The sequence below is a fragment of the Neltuma alba genome, unplaced genomic scaffold, assembly GCF_004799145.2.
Source record: "Neltuma alba isolate B1F8T4 unplaced genomic scaffold, ASM479914v2 tig00003852_pilon, whole genome shotgun sequence".
NCBI lineage: Eukaryota > Viridiplantae > Streptophyta > Magnoliopsida > Fabales > Fabaceae > Neltuma > Neltuma alba.
The window spans coordinates 5,324-25,815 of record NW_021633447.1 but is presented as its reverse complement, the minus strand read 5'-3'; the positions used below and the strand labels follow the sequence as shown (position 1 = coordinate 25,815).

At 36.4% G+C, this 20,492-nt stretch overlaps 4 protein-coding genes across 6 annotated transcripts; 1 reads left to right on the top strand and 3 right to left on the bottom strand.

Annotated features, from left to right (window-relative positions):
* Positions 1–3,829: 3,829 nt before the first annotated feature.
* On the bottom strand, positions 3,830–4,536 carry LOC114742668 (glutaredoxin-C9-like). Its single transcript, XM_028930885.1, has one exon. It carries the CDS (start codon positions 4,417–4,419, stop codon positions 4,012–4,014), a length of 408 nt encoding a protein of 135 aa, XP_028786718.1. The 5' UTR covers positions 4,420–4,536; the 3' UTR covers positions 3,830–4,011.
* A 2,506-nt stretch (positions 4,537–7,042) lies between these two features.
* LOC114742660 (prohibitin-1, mitochondrial) lies at positions 7,043–9,942 on the bottom strand. 3 transcript variants are annotated; one of them, XM_028930876.1, is made up of 6 exons: positions 9,907–9,942; positions 9,417–9,611; positions 8,875–8,991; positions 8,284–8,454; positions 7,620–7,832; positions 7,043–7,462 (listed from the first exon to the last, which is right to left on the bottom strand). In XM_028930876.1, the coding sequence occupies exons 2-6, from the start codon at positions 9,591–9,593 to the stop codon at positions 7,271–7,273; spliced, it is 870 nt and encodes a 289-aa protein (XP_028786709.1). In that variant the 5' UTR covers positions 9,594–9,611; positions 9,907–9,942; the 3' UTR covers positions 7,043–7,270. The 3 variants fall into 3 exon arrangements, with proteins under 3 accessions (XP_028786709.1, XP_028786710.1, XP_028786711.1); XM_028930877.1 differs by lacking the exon at positions 9,907–9,942 and adding an exon at positions 9,232–9,308 and having other exon boundaries at positions 9,417–9,498; XM_028930878.1 differs by lacking the exon at positions 9,907–9,942 and adding an exon at positions 9,232–9,308 and having other exon boundaries at positions 9,406–9,424.
* Positions 9,943–12,475: 2,533 nt separating this feature from the next.
* On the top strand, positions 12,476–15,335 carry LOC114742663 (proline-rich receptor-like protein kinase PERK9). The gene is made up of 2 exons (XM_028930882.1): positions 12,476–13,322; positions 14,872–15,335. Coding segments are annotated over exons 1-2 (651 nt in total). The 5' UTR covers positions 12,476–12,672; the 3' UTR covers positions 14,873–15,335.
* Positions 15,336–18,218: 2,883 nt separating this feature from the next.
* LOC114742664 (probable O-methyltransferase 3) lies at positions 18,219–19,440 on the bottom strand. Its single transcript, XM_028930883.1, has 2 exons — positions 18,658–19,440; positions 18,219–18,524 (listed from the first exon to the last, which is right to left on the bottom strand). Exons 1-2 carry the CDS (start codon positions 19,438–19,440, stop codon positions 18,219–18,221), a joined length of 1,089 nt encoding a protein of 362 aa, XP_028786716.1.
* Between the last annotated feature and the right edge of the window lie 1,052 nt (positions 19,441–20,492).

Here is a 20,492-nt window from a genome sequence, read left to right as displayed (position 1 = left end):
TTTTATTTTTATTCATACATCTATGCCTTTAAACAGGGAGGGACCATCCATGCAAATTAAAAAAGAAGAGAGAGAGAGAGAGAGAGATACAAACCAAATAATGCCCAAATCAGAAGCTTAATATATTTGTTTATTTTCAAATGACCAAGATCATGCCCTATGGTAATCAAATTAAAAGATGAGAGTCGCTATCTGTTCTTGCTTTCTGTTGCGAGGAAGGTCATAGTGAGCACTCAAAATGCTCCACTATGGAAATAAAAGAAGAGAAGCCAAAGGTTTGAATTTGATACGATCCGCTGGGGATATGATTGTCAGCTCCTTCTTCTCAATTATTGCCAAATAATTTTGCAGCAATATGACAGATTTTCAAAACCCTAGCTAACTCCTTCCCCATGGGACGGAATTATATTCAAAGACAAAGGAGGCCCAGCTTCCACTTCCACCATTCATATCCTGTGCTTTCGTTAATATCGCACCCTTCTTTTCGTACATTATATATTTATATGTATTGTCCTAATCAATAAAATGTCATGGCCGTAAAAAGTGACATTTGTTATCTTCCTTCTTGCTTGCCTAAATCTGTGGTGCCTTTTTCTTGTAATTAAAATCAATTAATTATTTGTTTCTTCTCAACAAAAGTACCCCACAATAACGATGGATGAATATTGGGGTTTGAAAGAGATACATGCATGTATGGACGAAGAATTATATATACATGCAACTCTAATTAAAGGGGAAAATAACCAGAGGCCTCATAAACAAATCTAATCATTTTGTTGTTAGAACATTCTAATAAATACACACAAGAAAATAAATAATGTGAATTTTCCTTTGAAAAAAAAATCTCTCAATTAGTATTTCTCATGAAGAGATCCCAAAAACAGTCATTTGTACTGCGTAAAAGTTCGTTTAGCTAACCCAGACGCCCCATATGTTGTCACTGAGGGACATCTAAAATATAAATAAATCACATTTTATTATTACTACCCATCACGGGTTACTCAGCAATATTTAGCTGACATTTGTATATGATTGCAGGAGATCAATTTTTTTTCCCCCTAAAACATAGGTATCCTTACTGTCAGGCACTAAATGTGAGTACTTATCCCAACAGAAATTCGAACCTTAATTTGCTATCTTGTGAAGGACTAGCTTTTTTCGTTAGACCTAACTCCTGTTGATTGGTTGCAAGAGATCAAATTTATTTTTATTTTAGAGTCAACATTTCGGAATTGGACCGACGAAGGCCGTGAATAATTCAAGCGATTGACACCGAGTGTGATGGGACCCATAAATGAATGAAGGAGGATAAAAGTATGGGCCGTTTACTCTTGGGCCAGTTCAATATTCAGCCCAAAATTTCAGGCCCATCGGTTTTGCAGTTTTCCAACGCCATGCGAACATTTCTCATGAAATACTATCATACAGACTTCCTTGCGAGTAAGCCGCCCCGGGGGGGGGGAAGAAGTCTTTTTAGTTCAATTTTAAAACTTGAATTAAATATTTTTAAAATTTTTTAATAGCATGTTTAAACCGATAAAATCTGGCCTATAAAACGCCGGTTAAAAAAAATTAGCAATAAATTTGAGTATGTTTTAATTAAATGCTGTGAATAGACTAACGGGAAGGAAATTGAAAGGAGGCGAGAATTCTGGGAGTCATCTTATGGAATAAAGCAATAAATAAGGCGCAGAAAACTGAAAAGTAGAGAAGAAGTTGTGAAGGAGTTATATTTTGATAATGTTTTTCTTTCACGTTTTTCTTCCGTTTTCGTAATCAAAAAGTTATAGACAGTCATTTTTCCGTAACAATGCCCACTTATTTTGGTTGGTACGAAAAAATAGAAATAAATATATAAATGAAAAAACAAACAAAGCACGTGAGTTTGATTTAATCATCTGGATTTTGGAATAAACCAAGAGATCACATGGGTCATTTTGAAATTATTAGTTTTTTGCTCATTAATATAAAACCTAATTAATTAATTTGAGTAGATTAAGAATATTAGTTAAATTATTTAACATGACCGTCCTAAATTTCTTTGATTATTATTGAGCGAATACCAATAAAGTTAATTTAAAAAAAATAATACTCCTCTGACTCTAAATATAAGACCCTTATACAATAAACATATGTCGGTTGTACACATAGGACTATGGTCAGTTTTTCAATTACGTCCTAGGAGTATTTTTTTTAACACACACACACTATCAAGTAAAGTTATTGAAGCCCGGATTTTAAGCAAAGTCTTAGAAAAGAACCGTAAAAGGAATTTTTGAGTAAAGAGGTGAATATGATAAGTAAATATCCTTTTTTTAAATAATAATTAAAAAAAAAGGTTACGGAGTAGGTGATATATAATTTTGGCAAAATGAAAGGCAGCTCTTCAGCTCAAAAAAAAAAAGAAAAAGAAAGGCAGCTCATACCCATCACATATGGCAACTAATTGACGTGTTTTTATGCATCAGAAAAAGTTGAACCTAGTTAATTACTACCTCCGGTCCTATTTATAAGAACCAGTTGACTAATTTGAGGAGATTAAAGAAGTAAGTTGAATTAGTTATTTGTCCTAAATAGGTACTCCTCCGGTCCTAATTATAAGACCCAATTGACTTATTTGAGGAGATTAAGGAAGTAAGTTAAACTGGTTATTTATAATAAATAAGTGTTGTTATTCCTAAAATATTCTTGCTAATTAAGTATATTGGCTAAAACTATCATTATTAGAAGGATTATCTTGGAAAAAAATGCATAAATATAAGAGAGAAAATGGATTGGGTCTTATAATTAGGACCAAATAAAAAGTCAAATTGGGTCTTATAATAAGGACCGGAGGAGTATTATCTTTCATAAAATATCTTTACTAATCAAATGTATTGACTAGAATTATCATTGTTAGAAGGGTTACTTTAGAATAAAATATATAAATATGAGAGACAAAGTGGATTGGGGTCTTATATTTAAGACCAAATTAAAAGTTAAACAGGATCTTATATTAAGAACCGGAGGTAGTACTATCTATCTATTAGTCCACATTAATTAATTTTACCACCTGAATCAAACTTTTATGTAGCCCACTAATCCTTTTTTTCAGTTGCGTATGAATGAAACCGAATTTGGATCTCGCTTGGTGTGTTTTTGATTCGTGTAAAAAGAACACATTGGCTATTAGCACATTTTGCAACATCAAGTGAGTACTGTTTAAAAAGGGGTAAAACATGAGAGAGAGTAATGAAGAATGATATGTTAATTGCGGGCATTACTAAGAGTGACTGGATCCTATTATTTGTTGTTTTGCTACAAAGGTGCATTGGTTAAACAGATTTGAACAATGATTGCGTGCAAATCACTCCGGTACAGAGATGAATCTGCTGTTTTAAGTCTTGCATTTGAGTTTTGATTGGATCAAGTTGGTGTAGAAAAATCAAACAAAATTAAAATCTCAAAATCCGCCAATGAAGCGAGCGAAAGATGAGGAACAGGGCTATGAAGGGTTGCTGGAAGAAGATAAAGCATTAGCACCAAAATCCACTGATGAACAGAGCAACAAAATTCTTTATACTCGTATTAAAATTGTTTTGCTACCACAGCACCAGCCAAGATCTGTCATATTTCTTGATGACCTTTCTTTAGTATAAGAAACCCGAATGGGATCGGCCGATGATTATAATGGATCAAACCTAGTGATTATTTAGTTCCTTGTCGGATTTAATGTATAACAATTCTCTCATGTCTCCGTGAAGGCTCGTTTCATTTTCCTCACTTCCGAATCTGATGGATGAGTATAAAAATGGAACCCTGCTAACGCAAAGGAAAAACAGAGAGAGAATCACGGAGTAAAAACATTCCATCTCTTGCCTGTCATATCATAATATTCGGTGCTACTGCCCATTTCTTTAATACAGGAAATTAATCATTTTTCTTTTTTGCTTTTTCTTCCCGTTCTTTACAATTTCCGAAACAGAGAGGGGGCGGGGAGACGAGCGTTAACCTGCTTGACAAATAAAGGTATCAGAGCCACAAGGCGCCAGCTTTTTTCAGAATGGGAATCAAATCACCGGAAATATGGGTGGCCATGAGACGATCCAACCCCCCGAACAATTTTCCCCCTATGAACACCGCCGGAAAATGAAGCACCTTCTCATCTTTAGCCCTCCCATGAATCAATGCCTCGAGTTCTGTACGAACACCCACCTCATCCTTCTCCTCCACATCATAAACCGCAGGGTTCACGCCCAGCCCCAGGAGAAGCCGCTTGACGACGTGGCACATGCAGCAGCCACTCCTCCCGACGACAATCACGGCGTTGTCCGCGACCATCTTAGCCACCATTCCGTCGCGCCTGGGGGAAGCAGGGGAGGGACTGTGGGTGATCAGAGAGTGATGGAATGTCGTCCTGTAGGGAATCGCTTCCTGCATCGTGTGTGCGTGAGAGAATATGAGAAAGATCAAATCAATCAATACAATGAGTTGGAAATGGTAGGATGAGAAAGAGAAAGCCAGTGTGTGTATTTATATATGTGTGTGGACCGTGGAGAAAAGGGCAAATTGGGGAGATGTGAGAGAAGAAGAGAAGACGCGGTGTGGGATTTGGTCTTAACAAGGGGGTGTGGCTGACGTTTGTGGTTGGGTCACTTCCCCTCTGATCTGCTTTTATTGTGAACGTTTTTGTTTGGACGGCGCCCCACTTGACCGCTTTCCATTTCCCTGGCTCGTCTCGTGTTTCCCAATATTAATATTAATATTAGTAATATATAAATAATTATATCACGTTCCCGAGCGCTAAGTAAACGTGACGGTGATGGACGAATGGGCTGGGGGGAGAGAAGGGGCCAAATTAATGATCACAAATAGAAATGCCCTAATGAATATAATGGGAAAGAAATTAGCAATGCATGAGATAAAAAAAAATAAATTTTATTCTGGCAAAAAGAAAATTGAATTTTACAATAGAACGGAATTTACAGTGTCGATCAGAAAAGAATTGAGAGGAAAAGGAGTTACTATATGAGGAAAACGAGGAGGGGGGGAAGGGAGCGTAAGGGGAAGGAGAGGGGGAGCATGTGAGCAACGTTGAACTCACTCATAGTCCGACATCAGAAGGCGTGTGGTGTAACGTCAGAAGAGAGGGCCCGCCACGTGTGACGGATAATGCTGTATTAACTCCTTATAACGTCACCCCTCCGATGCCGCCAACCAACCCCTCCCCTGTCGTCTTCCTCCACGTAATCCCCTCTCCAACCGCATCCATGACGTCATCTCCCGCCTGCCTACGTGTTTCTCTTATCAGTCCCTATCATCCCCTGTTTCGCGCTCCTCTCCCCGCCTGTTGCGCCCATCCAATCATCGCCGCCACGTCTCATTCATCATTCATTCATCCATTCCCCCTCTTCAAAATCAAAGCCTCACTACTTCACAGCTACGGCCCCCCGTTGTGTTGGTTGCATTGCATAGAGTCTGATGTGTGCCCTGCCGCCCTTCGTGAGTAGTAAATGCTTCCTGCTCAATTCTTTTTCTTAAGAATGTTTTTATTTTTTATGAACTGCTGATTCGATTTCAAAGCTAAAACTTGCCGAGTTCAATGAAGCTAAGCCTTAAGAGGCTCCATCGTTTGGATCGAAGAAGACAATAACGCCTCGTTAAAAGTCATAATAATGCTAATAGTAGCCGACAAAAGCCATGTTTATGCATGTTCATTGTCCAAGCACACCATCTCCCCATAAATTCCATTTTATCCTTTAGCACCCGATCAAGGATAGGTCATGGCTTTATCCCATCGCTCACGGAATTCCATCGTTTTATTTTCGGCTCGCCTACAAATATTTAGTACTCCTCCAGTGTTAAGACTTATTTAACTAGATTAAGGAAGTTAGATAAGTTAGTTAATTATAAGAAATATAACATGTTTTTCTTAAAACATTATGATCATCCTCCTTAACATCCTCCTTCTCTTTTTTACTTGATTGTGGTTGAGGGAATATCCACAGAGATAATTTAAAAAAATTGATAAATATGAAAAATAAATCTTATATTTAGAACCAAAATCAACTCAGTAAATTAAATCCAATATTAGGAATCGGAAGAGTATATTAAAATGCGTCAGTCTTCGTTCATGGTACCTAATCTTACTGATTCGTACGTTAACACGTGACGTGCTCCAAGAACCAAACTTCAAAGGAAATTGGCAATGAGCCAATGTTCATGCGACTTGTTTAAATTCCACGATCATGGGTGACGTACTTGCGTGGGGGTGTGAATCACAATCTAGTAAATTATGCATTGAAAGACAACTCTAATGCGGCCTTTTTGGCTTTTTAGATGGGAATCACATTCAGCAAATGAATCTAAGAATATCGGAATTATATATATGACCCACCGCCACAATCATGCGAAGTTAGGAATTTTGTGTCGTTGCCCCGCCAGAACCCGAAACTTTTGACCAGATAAAAACTCATCTTGTATCCAACTGTTCAAGCAACAGCACATAGAAATAGGATGGACGCCATTTTCTTTATTCAAAAGAATGCGGCCGAAGCCTGGGGTCGCCCACAGTCACGCGCTCCTCCATATATTTATAAATAAACGACAATTTGTAACGACCAAGAATGTGCATACACACACATCACTCTGGTTTTAAACGCAACTCACTTGTAAAGCAAAATTTTGATTTTAATTGTAAATTATTTATAATATATTTAATGCTGGTTTTAAAATTTTACTTTTATTTAATTCTCATTTAAAAAAAAAAGAAAGAAAGAATAGAGATGTAAAAATGATTTATGAACATAGAAATGAAAAAAACTTCAATAAGGATAAAATTAAAATTTTTTATAAATTTTATATATTTCTTAACATGTGAAAATTTGTTACTAGTGGTGTGTGTATATGCATAGTGTATATATATGGAATCAGGCAGTCGATTTGGAACACGGGGGTTCATTCACTGACATTTTGCGGGGCGGGAACACTTTCAGAATAATTTTCCCAAGTAGCTTCGTTGGTATTTCCATCTGATCAAAAGCGGACAAGAAGAAAGAAGTACTTGCCAAAAAGAGTTGGAAAAATTCAAAATTTTTCTTACCAACGGCGGCATGATTAATGCAGCATGCCCGCCAATTTACTTTAGCATGTCCAACAATGCAGAAGTTTCCATCTTTTATGCATTTTTTGGAAAAAAATAATCTCTGGCTAAACTGATTCCCAGAGCCTCCTTATTGAACTATTGAACCGTCCATTAGATCGACTACATTCCAATTTGCTACGGAGGTGCTCAGTTTTTCTTTGGTTCCAAATTCAACTCTTGAAGATTCAGCAGCAGATCATCGGAATTCAAGTACACCTTGTTTGCTGCATTTGAAATAGTATGTGCGATCTCTCTTGCAGCTTCTATCTTCCTCAGCGTGACAAAAGCCGGATTGTTGGCGATAGCTTGACCGATCAACTGGGCACTTTTTGCCTCACCCTGGTTATTAAAGGCATCTAAGATGAGTAGGCTGAACTAATATAAAAAGAATATAAAAAGTAAGCAAAATTGTGCCATTGTGGAAGGCAGATGGCAGCAACTTAATTCAAAGGGGTGGGTGCATATGATTCAGAGTACTCAAAATTCCTAGTCTCACCTGTGCTCTGATTACAGCGCCTTTCTTGTCCTGTTCAGCTTTTTCCACAATAAATTTTGCCCTCTCAGCTTCTTGTGCAGCAATCTGCTTGGCTTCAATTGCAGCTGTGAACTCCTTGCCAAAGGTCAAAGAGGTAATTGACACATCATCAAGCTCAATATTGAAGTTGGCTGCCCTCCCTTTCAGAACATTCCTGATTTCCCTACTAACAGCCTTCAAAGAACAAACTCACTCAATATACTTCCTTGTTTTCATTGAAGCGGATTTTTGAATTTCACTTTGCAAGCAGCACAGAAAGATTGATAACAAGACAAACCTAAATATAACATTTTCCTTCTTTTCATTGAAGAGAATTTTTTAATTTCGCTTTGCAAGCAGCACAGAAAGATTGATAAGAAGACAAACCTAAAGATAACATTTCTTCAATTTACCAAAGTGCCAAACCAGAAATAATCAATGTCCATATAAAATATAAAACATGTTAGACCAGTAAAATTTAAGCAGAATACTGTCATTGACTAATCACTACGCAGTATGTAGTTAAAATGCTAATTACAGCGAATGACAAAGCGAATAACTAATGGTATTCTGAGACTGCAACAAAGTTGAAAAATCTCGATAACTAGCATGCTTATCAGCCAAATCATAGTTTGCACAGTCATACCTCTCTCTGAGTAATCAGTTGGCTGGCATTGTATCGTGCTACCACGGCTTTCAAAGTTTCATGTATGATAGAAGGTAAAACTCTTTCATTATAATTTTCACCAAGCGTCCGGTAAATTGAAGGTAATTCATTTGGTGTAGGACGGGTAAGGACTCGAAGCCCAATTCTCACCTGTGCGACAAAATGACAATCACACTAACATGGTAAACAAGAATACAAATTTCTCGAAATATGAAATATCAAAATCAATTTTCCAGAAACCAAACAGATTAGCTAGCAAATACTAAGTAATAAAAGTTCTATTTTTCTATCATTCATAGGATCACGTTGAATGGAAACAGAAGTACAGGACGCCTAATTAAAGTAAGTTTAAGGACATCAAGCAGGTGCAAACGGGCTAAACCAAGAGAAAAGCAAGTTACATTAGATATTAAAACAAGACAATAAAAAGGCTAAAAAAACTCAATTTTGTTCATGGTTTGATAATGAAGATTGGAATTCTTTCTAGCGAAAGGGTTCAGAAGTAAGAGTTGTGAACATTTCATTTTTCAAATTTAAATTTCATGACAAGCTTTAGTTAGGAGCAATTACCATCTGGAGATCACGACTCCCAGATGTACTCTCAATGAGATGAGGCCGAGCACGGACATCATAGATGACTGGCCTTTCAAACCACGGAATCATAAAATGAGTCCCTTCAGGATAGACCTACATGACGACAGGGATTTGAACTTCCTTAGGGACAACAGCCAGAAGTTAAAGGACAAAAATAAATTTATTCAGGACCAGAATTAATCGAAATCAAAGGAGAAGATATAATTCTCTTTTGAAGGATGCCAAACAACAGTGATAGTAAGTTAGTAACAAGTATAGACATTCTCATCCAGGTGACAGAATTTAGCAGCATTGTAGGGCTAATATAATGCAGACTATCCTTTACTGAACCACCTTGAGTAGTGGATTTAGCATCTTGAATGGCCGGACGGACACTAGTCATATCCTTTTCAGCGTACTGACAATTTTACCTAATGCAAATGCAATCACACAATGCATTTTCCAGATTAACACACGGTGTAATCTGCAAAAATAATCATATTTCTACGAAAGAAAATAATTAGATACCAAACAATGACCTTCTCTTTGACACCAAGCACCCGGTTGAAGACAATAGCCCGATGCCCTCCTTCAACATTGTAAAGACTGTTGGCGGCTGCATACAGGCCAAGCCCACCAAAAATCCCCAGCTTGAGCAGTGCGGAGGATGCACCACCACCTGGAATGTTTGGAACCTTCAAGTTCCCGAAATTCATTTTCCTAGTTGAAGAGGGCTAAGATTTAGAAGAGTCAGAATGGCATCACTGAAATGTAGACAGAATCAATATATGAAAGATTTCATAAAAGAAGAAAAAAAACCACACGATCAGTATTTAACAATGCAATTTCTAAAGAGACAAGCCTCACGGGCAAGATAATTCCTTAATTCCTCCGTATTTTCTCGGCACACAAAAGACATTAAAAGCGAATGATAAGAATTTAATCCAGTCTAAGAGCATCATGCCACCTAGAAATAACATACCAGAAACGAAATGAACAAGGCGATAATGCAATAGACGAGGAGATTACATTTATAGCTGGCGGGCAATCGCAAGTGAGAATGCGTGGAGAAGAGTTCAGGACTTGAGCTTCCCTCTTTTTGTAGGGTTTAACAGTTTAACTTTCCGGACAAGAAATAAGACGGGGAAAAAAAAGGGAAAAGGAAAATATCTTTACGGACAAAAAGACCGGAGCGCCGAATGTCATTTTTTTGGTCAAGGAGGGCGGGGGTTAGGAAATGGGCTTTTATGTGAATGCATGGCCCCCAGCTGTTCGTAGCCCATTATGCCTCTTGGAGGTTAGTCCACATCAGCTCCAATAATCAAATTAAGATTTTAAAAATAATTTTACAGTATACGAAGTAAACATGTGAGAGAAGTTTTATTTCAAAGTGCATGAAACTTTTTTTTTGTTTTGAGGAAACCAGAGACCCCTTAAGTCATGCTAATTTTTCGTCAAAACTTTGGTCACACTCCCCTGTTCATTTTCGCCAATTTGCCCTTGATTCTAGTTATTCAATGAAATCTCTGATTTCCCTGTTGAAGAGTGAAGATTATAATATCTCGTTTGGCAAATGAAATTGAAATCCTTATTGATTTTTCGTTGCAAATTAGATGACATTGTAAATTTTTTTAAAAAAAATTGGAAACTTGTTATATATTTTTGGTGCTCATGATTAACAAAATAGAGAACTGTCTGGATATAAAGAGTGGGCCAGTTTACAGACGCCGTACTTTGATGGAGAAGAGAATATTTATATATATATTCCACTTAATTAAGGAATTACATCCATCTCTTGAGTTTGTTGTCATCCTAAAAAAGTTTAAGCTTAAAATATGGGATTAGAATAAACGCATGGGAAAATCTATTCTTTTTACCTTCTTTTCTGCATATTTCTTAACCCGACTGTTGTTAATTTGTTGTGGTTATTTATAGAGATTTGTTTGTTAGTCTGTTTTTTTGCCCCCTCTGTATGTATAATTAATGTATCTGTCTGATTTGTTTGGAAGTGAACCAAAAAAAAAAAAAGGAGTTTACGGGTGACCAAGTCATAAAATAGTCACTCTAAGCTGGGAAGGGAGTTAATTACAAGGCAATAACAGACTAGATGTCCTGAAATAGACAAAACGTGTGGATATATATAGGTATAGACGGCCGTGGAGTGAGATCACAGGCATATTGAAGGAACATAAGAAAGCCGGATTGGCTCTAGAGAGAGAGAGGGATATATATATATAGATATAGATATAACATGGCAATGTCAAAAACAATAAAGGGATTGGTGCTATGTGTGGCGGTGGTACTGTCAATATCAGTGATGAACAGTAAGGTGGTTGCTGGTGAAGAAGAAGAAGAAAAAGGCTTGCATTATTATGAAGAAGCGGCCATCAATGATGCAGCTGGTTTCCAAATCCAAGCTTTACATAGACGACACCTACTAAGGAAGCCTGTTAATCCATACACCAGAGGCTGTAGTCATATCCATCGTTGTCGGGACGGCAGCCACAAGCTTCTCTGATATATCCTCGTCTTATGCTCCCTTATATATCTTTAACATTTAATGCCTCATCCTCTACATTGCACCATCTTTGTTTGCACATCAAACTCAAAAACAATGTATTCCTTCTCTGTCAACATATTTATACATACATATATATATATATATAAAATACCCCTCATTTCATTTATTATCTCTCCCTCCCCCTTAATAATCCTTATATATGTCCTTAATTTGTTGATGTGTGTGTTTTCCTATACACAAACGTGCATGTGAAGTAAGCGACTCTTGTGGCAATGTAAGTGTGCCAGCCACAGGGAGGGATGAGGGAAAGAAAAGGGAAAATTAAAGGGAAAAAAGGTCTTCAATTCAACATTTTGCCAGTGACCATGATTTAAATAAGAATATCAGTATTTTGTGTGTACAAAATTTATAGAGTATTATGTATGCGTATAAATAAGTTTTGTTTGCTAATAAGATTCTTAAGAATAACTTTTTCTCAATTTTCCTGAAGCAAAACCCAGGTGTATATAACTTGGTTGTCCAGTAAATTAAGAAATGGGGTATTGTCCAATAAATTAAAAGGATGTTTGGGTGGAAACAAAACTATAGTTTTAAAAGTGTTTTTATAATATACTCTTCCGGTCCTTAATATAAAACCCATTTAACTAATTTGATTAGATTAAGGAAATTAGGTAAGTTAGTTAATTATAAGAAATATGACATGTTTTTCCTAAAACACCATAATCATCTTTCTTAATACCCCCTCTCCCTCTTCTACTTGATTATGGTTGAGAGAGTATCCATAGGGGTAATTTAGAAAAACTTGATAAATATAATAAATGGGTCTTATATTTAGGACAAAAACTAACTTAACAATTGGGTTTTAAAGACCGGAGAAGTACAAAAGAAATATGTGGAAGAGTTTGTTTCGATTTGCGAAAAAGTACTTTTATACTCATCCAAATAATACTAGTGTTGAATTCATGAAATGGGCTATGGGCTGCTCCAATGTTTAACGCAATTAACCATTGGATCGGGCTTCGGCAATGGACTTCGTTCATGCCCAACCTGACCCACCACAACAACGACGGCCTGCTTCCGGTTCCGTCTTGCCGTCGCTCTCTCCTCCTTCCTTCCTCCCTTCTCAACAAGCAACATCAAGCAGAGTTCTAACTCAAACTCAACTCCTCTTTCCTTGCTTCTCATCTTCACGTCATTTTAGATCCTTTGGATTTGAGTTCAATATCCAAATTTAGTCCCTATATTTCTCTTCTTCAGCGCGATTGGGGTGGTGGATGGCAAAAAACAACAAGTACACCTCCATTAACTTCAACCACATCTACGAGAAAAACAGCAGCTCCATTTCTAACACCAACCTCGCCAAGAACCCAGCTCCGTCGCTTTCCCCTTCATATTCTGCTGCTTCTTATTCTGCAATTTCAGCCCCCAACAAAACTCATGGCCGTATGTTGGTTCTGACCCGACCCCCGCCCAAACCCCTTCCATCCCAGCTCCAACATCCACCCCAGCAACAATCCGAGCGGACTCAACAAGTCCCGGATCAACCTCCCTCTAATCCCGGTTCAGACGCCATCTCGCTTCGTCCATTGGGCCGTACGGGAACCGGTTCGTCCCTCTCGCCCCCTGTTTCGAATCACGACAAAGATAAGGAGTTGCCCCCTGCTATGCCGATGATATCTCCAAAATCCGACAAGTTTGTGCCACCGCACCTTCGTCCCGGATTTATTCCCAGGGAGAATAATCCTGGACCGGAATTGAGTCGGCCACAAAGGCAGCAGGGTCATGCCGGATATCCGGGTCGATATGCTGAAAACGGTCGACCCAAGTCGGGTGGGTATGAGAGAATGAGGAGAGGCGGCTTGTCGGACTCGGGGATGATGAATCGTCCGAGATCCAGTGGAAGTCGACCGAGTTCCAGTGGATGGTACGTTCGTCTTTTTAATTCAGTTGTGTTGTCGGGTGTAATACAATTGGGCTTTACGTGTTTTGTCATTTATTGAATTTGGGTACAACACGCTGGAGGTAGGCAGCCGCATCAGTGGCAGCATGCGAACCGAAAATATTTTCAGGAAAATAGATAATTTTTTTTTCTCATCCATTGACTTATAATTGGCAAAAAGTCTAAGTTTGAACTAACTTGTTTAGACTAGTGGTAGGGAATAGGGATTGTTGGAGATCGAAATTTCATTAGCAATCAATTTAATCATCATTGAACAATTGTATTGGGCGAAGACGCAGAATCCTTTCATTGTATTGCTTGCTCATAAATGCCGAACCTTTTTACTAGGTTTGATCTGCAAGTCTGCAACATTACGTTTTATAAGAATCATGCTAAATTTAACTGTAAATCTTGGTCCTTGATGGCTATATTATGAATAGCTTCAAATCTACATCTACTTTGTATGCACGTATAAGGTTCAAACCATTACATGACCTTAAACAGAGGACTATTTGACAATGAACTTAGGGAGTCTCTTAATCTAGTTCCATGCAGAAAGATGATAAAATGAATCAATGCTGTATTGGAAGGAGAGCAATGAACTTGTACATAGGGTTAAACTCCTACTACTACAGAGACAGCACATGACATTGATGCCTTGACATGGTGATTGACAAAATCTGAAGCATTTACACGCCATTTACGGTGTTGCATAACGTTGTGTTGTGTCCCATGCAAGTATCTAATATTTTTCAAACATGGATTTGGTCTTCTTTAAAATTTATATGCTTCAGAGGTCTACACTAAATGATCTGGATTGGTTATACGTGCATAGAGATGTTTGTACTAGACAAGTTCAATTCTTTCTTGTTCATGTTTCTTTAATTTGCTGGTTTTTAGAATAGACTAGGTAACCTTTATCCTTCGATTGTGGATTGAGGTTGTTCCGTCACTGCATTAACTGTAGATTATTCAAAAGAGAAAAGGTATGTAGTTGAAATTAACCCTGATTATTTATTGGTCAATAAATAGGATGTGTACTTTCTGCCCGAAATCAAGGCGAATGTTAGGGAACTAGGTTTGGAAATAACCTATAATTTAGCTTTTTATTTGTAGATTATTCTTCGTAAAACATACCAATCTGACTAGATGGGAAATTGTCTTAAACTATTATCTGACTTAAGTACAAAAGGTCAGGCAAATGGTTGGCCTGTTCAGCATTCCTGGTGCGATGATTGTTATTCTTGATTCTTTGTTTACATTCTCTTCAATCTACTGGCTCTATCCTTGGTGTTTAAGTTCATTTATTGATTTGTATTCTTTAGTGATATTGAAATGTTAATGGATTGAAGTTTTGACATAATTCATTTTACTTGTTCATTCTGCGATATTTGGAGTCCTATAATCTATAGAAGCAACGATGGGGTAATCTTGTGCTTGTGTCAATTCAACATGCTGCTTAATATGCATCACTTTAATGTGTACTAGAGATTGAATGGGGTTTGCTTGACTTTGATATGATGTGTTTGCACAGAATGCACAAGAGATTGAATTCTTTCCCGAGGGCAAGCTGAACTCATTTAGCAGCACAGATGAGTTCTCTTTGGCAATTCAACGCACGCATCCTTTGTCCCTCTGGAATTGATACCAATTTTCACAGAGATGACATTTCGATTCATTGAAGATGGATCGTGGAACCTGATCAAGTGGCAACCGTTCAACCCCTGTTGTTGGAGGGTTCAAGAAGTTCTTTTGTTAGTCGGTGTGTGGCCCTCTCTCATCATGTGCCAATAATCGAGTGTTGAATCAAAATAATATACATACATTCGTAGCTAAACTGGTTTTGACTTGTTTGAGAGGCAGTTATGCATTTTATATGTAGCACTCTGACACGTAGTATGACAATATTAGATGTATTAACCTTCTTTTGTTTTAATGACTGCTCAGATATTGATTATATTTTTACTGAAAAGTGGGTTACTAAATTACCCAAAGAAACGATGTGGAGTTACTGAGTAGGATAAAGTTCGCTATTTTATTTAAGCTTTTACCCCTTGAGTTAATCATTCCTATGTCTTGAGAATGTTTGACCTTCCATCCGCAACTATGATGACGGTGTAAGCATGACTGCTCTCTTGAGGATATTTTCAACAACTGAGGATTGCTCTCTTCTATCAATTCCTTATTTGATAAATTTTAAGAGGAAGGCTTAATTACGGGTGTGGTTTAGTGGGAGAGCTTAATTACGGGAGTAGGGTTTATCTTTTTAGTCTTTAAAGCCAGAACCAAAGAATAACTCGGCCCCCTCAGTTCGATCTCTTGCGCTACTCAGCGGTCAGCATCATCAACATATTGAAGCAGGGCCAGGTTCCAAGCGATTTCATCTTCTTAGCCAATACTGTAGAAATAGCCTGGAATTATAAGAGGTAATAGGGTATTAGTGGTTAAACATGTATATATCTAGCTCGAAAATTAATGAATCCAATTATTGGCGAGTTGTATATTATATTATTGCTTTATAGTAGTACTACCTCTAGTGTTTAATATAAGATCTTGTTTGATTTTTATTTTAATACTAAATATAAAACTCAAATTCATTTCGCCTCTTATATTTATCCATTTTTTTTTTCTAAAACTAAGATATTTCTTCTAATAATAGTAGTTCTAACTAATAAACTTGATTAATAAATATATTTTAGAAAAGATAACATTTATTGATTACAAATAACTAACTTACTTATTTTCTTAATTTACTCAAATTAGTTAATTAGCTCTTATATTTAAGATTGGAGGTAGTATATTTTTCTTTGAAACTGTTGAACACTTATTCATATCTTCGAACAAACAAAAAAAATACTGATTCATATCATGGATATTTAGTTATTAACTAGTACTTCTTCTATTTTTAATCTAAGATCTAATTAATTGATTTGAGTAGATTAAGAATATTAGTTAAATTAGTTAATATGATATCTTTTTTTCTAAAATACCCTAAACGTATTTCTTAACTCCCTCTCTTCCTCTCCTACTTAATTATTATTAATGGAATACCAATAGGATTAATTTGGAAAAAAATTGATAAACATGTGAAATATGTCTGAAATATGTCTTATATATAGAACCAATATTAACTTCCTAATTAGCTCTTATATTAAAAACTGAAGGAGTACCATTTATGTTTGAAACGTTTTCTAAACTGTTCCACGCTATAAATTATTTTATCAGTATTTAGAACAGATTCCTTATCAACATACTACCTCATGTCCTAATTATAAAACCTTATTTATAGTTTATAAATGAGGTCTTATAATTAAGGAGGGAGGTAGTATTTTGGAATATATTTTGTATTAGGATATGAATTTATTTGATTAATTTATTTCAACACGTGGATTTTGCAAATCTGTTATCGTCTTAAAGAAGGGCTAATAATTTAGAGTGCTTTCTTTCCACAGCGCGCACACATATATGTATGTATGTGCTTTCTGGTCCTATCTATAAGACAGAGAGAGAAGGTTTCTTTTGGTCCTATTTATAAGTCACTTCATTAAATTTTTATCATGAATATACTATATTGTCCTTTATTTATTATAGTATAAATAGTTATTTTTTTTAAAAGGTGTATATATTAAATAAAAATAAAATTAGAAAGTTATTATATTTTAATGAAAAGTTAATACAGTTTAAGATTTTCTTAATTTGTATGAAACATATTAAAAATATATTATAAACAGGACAATATGTAGAGTGCTAATAACACCATGGTCTGGTTATGTAGCGAGGAGCTTTCTATAGAATGGTTAATTTATATATATATATATACTCCTCCGGTCCTAATTATAAGACCCAATTGACTTATTTGAGGAGATTAAGGAGTAAGTTAAGTTGGTTATTTATAATAAATAAGTGTTGTTATTCCTAAAATATCCTTGCTAATTAAGTATATTGGCTAAAACTATCATTATTAGAAGGATTATCTTGGAAAAAATGCATAAATATAAGAGAGAAAATGGATTGGGTCTTATAATTAGGACCAAATAAAAAGTCAAATTGGGTCTTATAATAAGGACCGGAGGAGTATATATATTTGCCATTAAGGTGCGAGCGGGAGGCGACTGTGTGAATAAAATATACTCCTCCGATTCTTAATATAAGACTTATTTAACTAATTTGATTAGATTAAGAAATTTAGGTAAGTTAGTTAATTATAAGAAATATGACACGTTTTTCCTAAAATACCACAATTATCTTTCTTAATACCCCTCTTCCTCTTCTACTTAATTATAATTGAGTGAGTATCCATAAGGGTAATTTAGAGAAAATTGATAAATATGAGAAAATGAGTCTTATATTTATGACCAAAACCAACTCAATAATTGGGTCCTATATTAAAAATCGGGGGAGTATTTTGTCATGGCTTCCAAACAAGCCGTAACTAACTACTTGACGTGAGAAGGAAGAATCAGGAGAAAAAGGAAGCAGAGAAAAGGGCACAGAAGGAGAGAGGCCCGGAGAGGAAACGATAACTCAACGTATTTTAATATTTAGCCCTCCGTCCAATAGAAATCTTAGAGTTATAACTTATAATAAAATAATAATAAGAATAATCTTAATAATGAAAAGTGATAAGACTGATAATTCCAATTCCAATTCCAAATAAATTCTAAAATCATCACAAATCGAAATAATTTAAAAATCCCGAAAACATAATTAAATCATAATTATTTTTTATATCCCATCATGTATATTCCACCACTTCTATTCACTGCAACGCTTCTATTACGAAAGATAACAATCCTTCTCTTATCACACCCCTCTAGTCATAGCATAACAGTGATTACATTACTTAAGTACGATACTCATATCCTTTAGGAATGATTACTTCTAAGGATAAATTTCAATGATAGACCTTAAACCCAGAACACGACTTATCTTGAAATCAGTGAAACCAGCGGAGCAAATTAACTTGATCCATTCCTTCTCACTTCTTTCTCTTCCAGTAAAAAGCACCATCATCAGCATATCCAAGAAAAGTTGTGTCTCCACCGATTCATGATCTTTATTCTCCTGATCCACCACCATGTCTATGATGATCACTTTGTTACCCTTCTTCCCATCGCCTGAAATCGCCTCCTTGCACTTCTTAAGTATCCTCACACATTCTTCATCACCCCAATCATGCAGGACCCACTGTTTCACATATTTACCACACAAAACCATCTTGTAATAAGTCAAAGCGTAAAACAAAATCAAAATGTTCACAAGTCACCAGTGAAGGAATATATATATATATATATATAAAAATGGTTTTATGTTTGCTTACCTTCAGTAGAACTGCATCTGCTTGAGGAATTGCCTCAAACATGTCACCTCCAACGTAGTTCAACTTGTTGGTGCCTTTCAAGCCAGCGACAACGTGTGGAAGATCGAGCACAGTGCATTTCATGGTTGGGAAGGATTGAGCTATGGCCTTCGCTATAGTTCCTGTGCCTCCTCCAACATCAACCAGCGACTCTAACCCCTCGAACACCCACTTCAGCTTGTGAAGCATGGCACTTGACACCAGGCGAGAATCACACAGCATTGCGTTGTTAAATAAATTATTGAGCTTTGAATTATGGCTTGCATACTCCCAAATAGCCATTCCATGTGCTGTGTGATATGCGGTAGGGTGATCATTCTGGAACCAAGTACTCAAATGATGCCAAGGCTCCATCTGAATAGGATCAAGTGAAAGAAGCAAAGAAGAGGTCATACTCAAGGGGTTGTCCTTTACAAGAAGCCTACCGGCGTAAGTCATGGCGTAGGATTCTTCTTCTTCTTCTTCTCCATCTTCATTAGGTTTCTTTTTGTGGAAGAAACCTGAATGTGTGAGAATGGACATGAGCTGTCTGATACTGTTTGCTTTTGCAGGATTGATTGGTAGGGAAGCTGTGAGTTGAGAGAGAGCCATGAAGGGTTGGGGATGATTGTGGATGAGATCTGGTATGCCCAGTTGAACTGCACACTTAAGGCACATGGAATTGATGAAGTTGTAGGTTTGGTTCCATACGTGGGCATGGGCTTGGAACAACTCGTTTACCCCAGATCCATTTTGCAAATCCATTATTTCTCAACTTTGTGACGCTTAATGAATCGCTTATGTAGGATCCTGACAGTACCACCACCTATTTATATAGTGCGAAGTTTCTACTTGAGGGGCAAAACGATACTTATCTTCAAATTTAATTATAGTTTGTCATTAATATTTTTAATTGTATGGATTGAACCTTGATTTCAGATTAAGATGGAGATTCACTGATGGATTTGTCCCATTATGTATATAATAATTGTGTGTCATATGAATGAGATTAATTCAACATCAAGAACTGAACCTGAAAAGATTAAATAACGAAAAATTCAGGATATTCAAGAAAACGCAAATGAATTGAATTAGATATTCATTTAAACTTGAACTTGGACGTGCGATATTTTGAAGGGATTCATGAACAAATTTAAGAATGTATCTCTTAAAATGTGATTCATGCATGCATGAATTGTTTAAGAGATATGACTATTGTAAAGTGGTTATCTTAATTAAGGCAATAATGAACTTTGAAGAGGCATACTCTGAATTCCTTCAAAGGCAGCGCAAAGATAAGAAATTAATGTTTGCAATACCTGTTACAGTAAGATGTCTATTTATGTGTTAAAGACAGCGATTCGTATTTGTGTATTGCTAATTTAAGATCCACGAGGACCCCGTTGGCAACCACAAAATAAAAAACGAGGACCCCGAGTGTCTCTATATACGTATAATATGGAAATTGCGTGACACAGAACTGGCATAGAATAATATATTTTTGTGCACGTTTCCGCAATAAATTCCTTCCGTTTTTTTTGTTGAAGCACATTATAAACTTATAATTCTCCAGGACTCTGAGCTGTTCTTGCTGATCATCAACTGGTTTGGTTAACTTACCGGCTCTCTCCATATATATATATATATATATATAGCCCTCTTTTTACGTTCATTTAATTTAATCACTTTGAAGGCTTTGCATATATATGACAATGCTACATCATTCATATCAAGCCCTACAAATCATTAGGCCGCACATATTGGGATCCGAATGCAACATTACCTTGCAGCACATTGGTGAATTAAATTAACACCGT